The sequence below is a fragment of the Belonocnema kinseyi genome, chromosome 9 (genome assembly GCF_010883055.1).
Source record: "Belonocnema kinseyi isolate 2016_QV_RU_SX_M_011 chromosome 9, B_treatae_v1, whole genome shotgun sequence".
NCBI lineage: Eukaryota > Metazoa > Arthropoda > Insecta > Hymenoptera > Cynipidae > Belonocnema > Belonocnema kinseyi.
In genome coordinates, this window is record NC_046665.1 from 41775127 (window position 1) to 41783946 (window position 8820).

The 8820-nt window shown below is 31.9% G+C and overlaps 1 protein-coding gene across 1 annotated transcript in view; it reads right to left on the reverse strand.

Moving 5' to 3' along the window:
• Nucleotides 1-8820, reverse strand: part of LOC117180505 — a 163119-nt gene that overhangs the window by 54824 nt on the left and 99475 nt on the right. Inside the window, exons 14-15 of the mRNA XM_033373001.1 lie at nt 7736-7911; nt 7336-7663 (exon numbers count right to left, since the gene is read on the reverse strand). Coding sequence (XP_033228892.1) covers nt 7336-7663; nt 7736-7911 — 504 coding nt within the window. The remainder of the gene's footprint in view (nt 1-7335; nt 7664-7735; nt 7912-8820) is intronic.

The following is an 8820-nucleotide window of genomic DNA, read 5'->3' on the forward strand; positions in this document are numbered from 1 at the left end:
AATGTGTAACTCTTCTAACTAAACGTTTTACCTAATCCAAGCGTACACTTTCTTTGAGTTTAATATATTCTCGATTTACTCGTTCGCCTCAAGAATTTTTTTCCGTGCACGGCTAACTACTGTAAATAACTCTGCCCGCCCGGTACGTGCCGAATACAAAAGGAACATTATATTACCGTCGCACCACTCTTAAAAGGACCACTTGAAGGATCTTGAAAAGGACTCAAATCTCTCAGACTATCTCGGAGACTATATTGTTTAAAATCGACTCTGTTTATAGACTCAAATGGGCCAGTCTATTTCGCTAGAGAAAACTCAGAGATTTATTTCGGTAGGGTCTTTAAAAGTTCGAGTCTGAATGCGGCCTCTAAGGGTATGTCGAAGATCAAAATTAGGCGTTGTAACATTTTTAAAAGTTCTTAATTTTTTAGAATAACTCATCAGCCACCGCGGAAGATCGGTCAACATCAACACATTTGTTATCGATTAAAGGAGTCAGTCGTGTCTTATGTTTGTGTCCAATACGGTAGCTATTCGTTTGAACTAAGTCACAATTGAATTAAAGCCCATTTGAACTAAACGGTTGAATAACGCTTAATATTTTTGCCTGTAGAAAAAGAGAAGATAAATAATTTTAAAAATAATTTAAATCTTTGACAAATAATTTCAAAATATTTCCAACCTTTCTAAAATCACGATGAAATTTTATTATTATTTTGAAATCTTAAAAATATCTTGAAATATATCAAATCATTGCAAAATACTTGAAATCTTCCAAAGCTTTTAAAACTATTTTCCATACATGAAATATTTCTTGAATATTTTCCAATATTTTTAATCTTCGAAAAATCATTTTAATTTGTTTTATTCGTTGTAAAATGTTTTAGATTATTGTGACATTTTCTTTATCTTTTCGAAATATGTAATATGTTAAATATTTATAACTATTTGCATATACTTTTAATCTTTGTAAAGGCATTATAACAAATTTAAAATCTTTGTAAAATCATACAGAATCGTTCTGAAATCTTTTTCAGTACTTGAAATATTTTGTAATATAAATTCTTTCAATATGGTGTATACTAGAGTGGTCCAAAAATGCAACGCAAGATTTTTTTCACTCTAGAGGGCAAGATCCCCCCCCCCCAAGTTTCCATTTTCCAAGATGGAAAATCCGTAATTTTTTGTTTTTCGAAATTTGAATATTAACACGTGCACCGGTTACTTGAAAATCCCATTTAATTAGCACGGAGAAATTTACAAATTTTGAAAAATTTAATTTCTTGTTCCAGGGTTTCATTTAAACGAGCCAAGTTTTTTAGGAATTTAAGAGGAGTACTTACGAAATAAAACCAAGCTCATAACTTTTATTTTCAATCCACCCCCACCCTCCCGCAGCACCAGAAATGACTTAAAAATAAAAAACTTCATGTTTACGTATTATGGTAACCTGTTAGCTATTTCTGTCATATTTTTTATACAAATATTTACTAATGGATAACTTGAATATTTACCATGACTTTTTAAAGAATTTTTAATTGTTCAAACAAATGTAAATTATTTAAACAATTCTCTATTCCCAAAAAATGTAAAAAAATAATGGTATTCTCGGACTGAAATGTAATTAATTGCCATTGTTTGGAGTAGTTAATTTTTCTAAAAACATATAATTATTCAAATCATTATTTATTGTCTATTTTCAAAATTTCTAAAAATGGAGCCAGAGATATCAACTTTATTTTTAAATTAGTATCATATGCTACGTTATGCTGAATAATTTCCTAATTTTCATACATTTCTTTTAATGTTTAATAAATTTTTATTTATTCAAACAATCTATATTTGCTCAAGCATTTTTTTTCGATGGCTAGAAAAAGGAAATTAAATAAAACGTATAAACATATTTTTCTGATCGTATTGTATATAGAAAGAATACGTTTGTCACTTTTTAATTGTTAAAAAAAATAATTTGTTTTAATAATTAATTTTCGAAAGATACTTTTAAAATCGTAATTAATTCTATTTCTTTTATTTTTATTAATTGTTTTAGTTATCAAAGAAGAAGTCTCTAATCGAATAAAAATTGTTTCAACAAATATGAATTTGTTGAAAATTATAAGAAATGTATGAAAATAATGTAATTATTCAACAAAAAGTAGCATCGGATACCAGTTTGGAAAAAGTGCACATCTCTGGATCCATGTTCAGAAATGTTAAAAATAAACAATAAATAATTGTTTAAATAATTACATAATGTTTTTAGAAAAAATTACTACAAACAATGACAAACAATTACATTTCAATCAAAAAATACAATTATTTTTTACACTTTTTCGGAATAAATAATAGTTTAAATAATTTACATTTGTTGAACCAATCGAAAATTGTTTTTAAAAGTCATGGTATATATTCAAATTGTCCATTAGTAAATATTTGTATGAAACAGATGACGGAAATTGCTAAAAAAGTTACAATATAACGTAAAAATGTAGTTTTTTTATTTTTGCTCATATTTGGGCTCCGCGGGGAAGATGGGGAACGTGTTAATATTCGAATATTGAAAAAAAAATTACGGATTTTCCTTCTGGGAAAATGGAAACTTGGGGGGGGGGGGGGGGGGGGGGTATTGCCATCTAGAGTGAAAAAAACCTTGCGTTGCATTTTTGGACCACTCTAGTGTACACCATATTGAAAGAACTTATATTACAAAGTATTCCGAGCATTGAAAAAGATTTCAGAACGATTCCGAATGATTTCACAAAGAATTTATATTTGTTAGAATACCTTTACAAAGATGAAAAAATATGCAAATTTAAAACATTTCACAACAAATGAAAATATTAAAATGATTTCACAAAGATTAAAAATATTGGGAAAGATTCAAGAAATATTTCATGTATCGAAAACTGTTTTAAAAGAATTGAAAGATTTTAAGTATTTTGCAATGATTTGATATATTTCAAAATATTTTAAAGATTTCAAAGGAATAATAAAATTTCATCATGATTTCAGAAAGATTGGTAATATTTTGAAATGATTCGACAAAGATTTAAATTATTTGAAAAATATCGTAAAAGATTTCAATTAAAATATTTCAGAGATTTTAGAGCTTGCAACAGATTTGAAAAGGATTTTTAAAATTTTGCAAAAGAATTTAAATGTTGGAGATTGCAAATGTTTCAGGAAGATGAAATGAATTTCACAACGAGTGAAAATATTAATCATTTGGGTGGATAAAAAGTATAATAAAAATCATTAATAAGACTTTAATTTTAAGCGCTTCAAGCTTTAATTCTAAGATTTTTAATGTTTTCAATCAAAAAGCATTTCTAATTATCATCTTTTCAGAATACTTATAAAATTTGAAGGTTCGACACAATATTATTTGAAATGCTTTCAATTTAAATACATTTTTCAAATATTGCTGATATTAACTAATTACATTATTAAAACTATTATTGTTACGTACCCTTGACAATTTATTATTTAAGTATTTTCGAAAATAATGATATTACTGATGAGCACAAGTTACCTTATTTTCTATTTTCACTGCCTATCACAAGATTTAATTTTATCAACAAGGATTGAACACGCCGCGCCACCCTTAGCGGACCGAAGGAACCGAATGGAGCCTCTACAAAGTATCCGTCAAAACCCCGTTGATTCCCCATTCGGTTCCTTTTAAAAGAACTCAAAAAACAGCAAAATCAACTTTCAAATTGTTGCAATTCGGATTCTACGTTAAAATTCCCTATAGAAGGTCACGGAATAATAGCAATAGTTTTTTTTGTGCTACACTTTAAATGCATCGCCTGTAAGTATCAGTCAACAGGCGTTATATGTCTTATATTTTTTAAAACTATTTACCTTTTCAAAAAAACTATTTCTATTATTCCGTGATCTTCTATAGGGAATTTTAACTTAGAATCTGAATTCCAACAATTTAAAAGTTGACTCTGCTGCTTTTTTGAGTTTTTTAAAAAGGAATTAAATGGGGGCCCAATGGGGTCTTTACGGGTACTTTGTAGAGGCTTCATTTGGTTCCTTCCGTCCGCCAGAGACTTGACGCCACGAATTGAATTCAACTTTACCATTTAAAGTAACTAACATCCCATCTATCTTCTCTTTTTTTACAGGCCAAAAATATTAAGCGTTATTCAACTGTTTTAGATCAAATGGGCTTTAGTTCGATTGCGCCTTAGTTCAAACGGAAACCTACCCAGAATATCTGGATGAGTTCACCAGAACATCTGGTTAAGTCTACCAGAATATCTAGTCATGTAGATCAGAACGTTGTATTCTTATGCTACCAGAAAACTGTCTAGTAAATATTTTAGGTTAAGCTTACCAGAACTTATGGTTACGTTTACTCGAATTTCTAGTAACATTAACCGGAAAATTATCCACCGGAAACGTATGATATGTTTAAACATAATGCAAAGTAAGGGCATATTTAACTCTTTATTCTAGTTGAGTTAACGAGAATTATGGTTGATTTAATCAGAATTTTTTTGAGTGTATGTGATTTTCAAATTAATAAATACTACATTTGAAAATGCATGTTGATTTCAATGCATTCACGTGGGCAACTTTTTTTATACCCATAATTGACGTATATATTTTTTATTTTTGTTCAATGCAATTGCAGCGCAATACTTTGCAACGATTGTTTATCCACGGAAGTTTTTGAGACTTTCGCTGATAATATCTATAACAGAGCTCTGATATTTTTATAACAACATTTTGAATAGACTCACTTAATTCACATGTAATATAAAGCAGAGAAGTCGCTTCTGTCGAGACTAAGGATACATAGGTATACAAGGTTTCGAAATTTTAAAACGTTTTAGGCTGATATCTTAAGTGTGTGGGTATATACATGCAATCATCAAAACATAAATTCGACTCGGATTCACAGCGCCTCGTGGTCTAGAGTCTAGACGAGTGTTGCCTACCGAGTACTAATAAGTAGAGTTCGCGAGATGCGCGTCGCTGATGCGACTTGGGCATCACAGGGTGAAAGTACATGAAAATCCATTAATTGCTTTAGCCGGAACATATTAGCCGACTCATAGCTCGCGAACTCTTCTTGTGAGTATGCATCTGCAATATGCCACATAGCCTATGAATTGATGTATGTTTGCTGTTGACACCTTGCTCTAAGGATCTCAGGATTAAAAAAATTCCTCGAAAATATATACCGACGTTTGAAAGCGTCGAAAATTTATGAAAATAGGATAGGTAAAAATTAAACTTCCTTCAACTCATATATTTTATTATCAATGATAAGAATGTAAATCTATATAATTTGTGAATATTTTACTCTTTTCTACTAATTGTTTAAGATTCAAATTAAAGTTCAATTAATGAAATCAGACTGTAGGCACCGTTCGAGTATCACGCCAAAAAGGATTAGGAAAACTACAGAAAACCTTTCTTGAGCGCAATCGGTTACAGACAGATGAGTTTGGATATAATCATTCGATAACATCGAGTTCCCGCACCTTACCGCGGAGTTAAACCGGCCGACTGTCTGTAGCATGGAGAATAGATATAAGAGACCAATCTGTAATGCATGGACTTCACCAAAAACAGTCACTTTTCTGTTGCCAGGAGTACGCACATACGCATGTGTAAAGTTACACTTACGTATAGTTCAAAACTTTTCGAACGTGGCGTGCCAACCGCACTTAAAAAAAATATGGCCGCCTCCATTGTTTTGTTTTGACAGGTCGCTTGAACAAATAAATAATTGATAATCAGACAGGATTTTCTGAAATGTTTGTGGAATAAAAAATTATTCGCCATGGAAGAGGTAGGTAGTATGTTTATGAAAATATCAAATTACTTTTACCAACACTATGCATGCGACAGTTATTCGACGCGTTCGTAACAAAAAAAATAAACATACAACTTATACCACTCTGAATGTCTTGTACAGTACACTTGAAACCACACTTGTTGGAAACTTTCGCTTTTATACAGCGATTTTTAATTTTAACATTCTTTTCTTTATTCACTAACTATTAATTGTTCAATCTTTATTTATTTACATTTGACTCGCGTTCACATCGGCAGCCATATTTTTTAAAGTGCGGTTGGCACGACACGCTCGGGAAGTTTTGAACTATACGTAAGTGTGATTTTTCACATGTGTGTGTGCGTACTTCTAGCAACAGAAAAGTGTTGATTTTTAGTTCCACTAGTTTGGTCTCCTTATGTCTATTCTCCATAGTCTGTAGTTAAATGCAGTGAAAAAATGATTAATGCGATAATCACAAACGGTCACTTATCCCAGCGCTAACTTTGCTGATCCTTGTTTAACGTCAGCAATTTGATTAGTCGAGATTCAGTATATAGTTACTGTCATCTATCTTTAGTCATACGATTTATATTGGAGCATTTTTTTTCCAGAACTGCATTCTTCGCGTAAAATAAGTGTTTAAAAGAGATACTTTCGGATCAAGATTATTATTAATATTGCCAATCTGAAGGTGAACAGTGTTTTTTGGATTATATGGCTTCCAAAAGTGATCATTCTTCAACTGATTTGATACTGGTTTGCTGAAATTTTGCACAAATGAACTTAAGTTTAAAGCTAATGAGATAATAAAGAAAATAACGAATAAATTAAAAGTTTATAAAATAATAAAGTGGAGAAAATATATTAAAAAATTCTTACCCATTTTTAGCAAATGACGTCCATAGTTCTATCATCAGTTCGCTAACTGATTTTTCTACAGCTGTTAAGCTACCTTGTTGAAAAATATATTTGATTTCAGCAGCGTGACCAACACCCAAATTTTTGTGGTGTAAAAATGTGCCTCCATATCCGAACAAATAGAAATAGATAGAACTTTTAAATTTTGATGCTGCTTTTTCCACCATTCTTAGTTGTGGATACAAAAATTGTGCGTCACTTATGTAATTTTTAAAATCTCCAATAAACTGTAAGAAAATAATAATACTAAGCAGGCAAATATAATGAGATAAATACATTGCAGGAAAATAGCTAAATCCATACCTTATCTTTATCAGATACATTAATCGTGTCATTGAAATAGAATTTTTTAGCAGACGTTGTAAATTTTTTTTCATTTTTTGAGGCAAGAAGGGCGCTTCCAGCAATGAAAGGAATTAATTGATTTAATTTGGATGCGGCAAAAGAGTACGCTTTTGGATTAATATACAATTCTGAAAATACGTGCTTATATTCATATATGTACGCCTATATTTTTCAAAATAAATGTATATAATGTATATTTTACTATAAAATTAAAGTAATTTCATTATTACTCACTCATGGTACCCCCCAATCCTTCTTCAGTGACGCACCCACTCATAAAAGGCAAATCTTTCATTTGATTGTGATTAATCAGGTTTCTCGGACTATCAGTTAGAAAAGCTCCTTTAACATCAGGTTCGTCTGTCGGCGTCCATAATATATTTGTAAATGCTCCAAATTGACCAAAAATTCTTCTCGTATTCATAAGGCTATGTACACTTTTGGTTCTAAGGCAAGCAATAAAGCGTTCAGAGGTATTGAAAGGACATGAAACAAGTGGCGCAAGTTTCTTTGCATGTTGAATAATTTTGCTCCTCTTTTTGAATGACCAATCGTTTAAAGGACTGCCACTTTGTATGATATATTGATGAAAGAGACCTGTGGAATTTCACTACATTATTTTCATAAAATGATAGGTTTAATATTCCTATAATTTTAAAGCTTACATACCATTACTTGCTTTGGAAAGTGCATGGAGTCCAGTACTCATTCCACCGGCACTCTGTCCCAGCAAAGTGACTTTATTCGGATTACCTCCAAAAGCCTTAATATTTTTCTGAACCCACTTGAGTGTAAGAACTTGATCCTTTAAACCGAAATTTCCTGGGGCAGATGCATCTCCTGTACTTAAAAAGCCAAAGATATCTAGGCGATAGTTCATGAGGACAAGAATAATATCCTTGTCCAAAAGATAATTTTCTCGACAACATTGGTTGCTGCCTCTTAAAAATCCACCTCCGTGTATGAAAACCATGACTGGCAATAAAGACTTTTTTTTGTTTTTGTCATTCTGATAAATTTATAAAGGCAATCAATACACACACACACACACACACACACGTTGTGAGACGTGGTTGTGGCTGAAAGGGGGAGGGTCGGTAAGGCCGGTTTTTGGCCTAATTTATTTTTGGACCAAAAAATCTGAAAAAATCATGGTAGTATCTTATAAGTATCCCGAGTCGATTGCACGCTAAACGGACTACCCTCCACCCTCCAGCCACCCCTACAAATATAGGAAACACCACTACCCACCAACTGTATTTTCGAGAGATTTGACACTCCTAAACATGTATTCTGAGGTTAGCTCGGGTTTACTATGGTTTTCGTGGTCGCCGAATAAAAATCTGGCATCCTTTGACTTTTATCGCGTCAGGTTCAAGGTCATTGGAAGGTCAAATCGAGAGAAAACGGTAAAAAATCCAAAAAAATACGTTATAGGTTTTTGGAGTCGCTAATTACGAATCTGGCATCCATTGAACTCTATCGCTTCAGGTTCAAGGTCATTTGAAGGTCAAATCGAGAAAAAACGGTAAAAAAAATATGTTGTAGATTTTTGGGGTCGCTGATTACGAACCTGGCGTCCGCCGACCTTTATCGCGTTCGGGTTCAAGGTCATGGGAAGGTCAAATCGAGAGAAAACGATGACAAAAAATATGTTATCGATTTTACTTTCAAATGACCTTGAACCTGACGCGATAAAGGTCAGCGGACACCAGGTTCATAATCAGCGACCCCAAAAACCTATAACATATTTT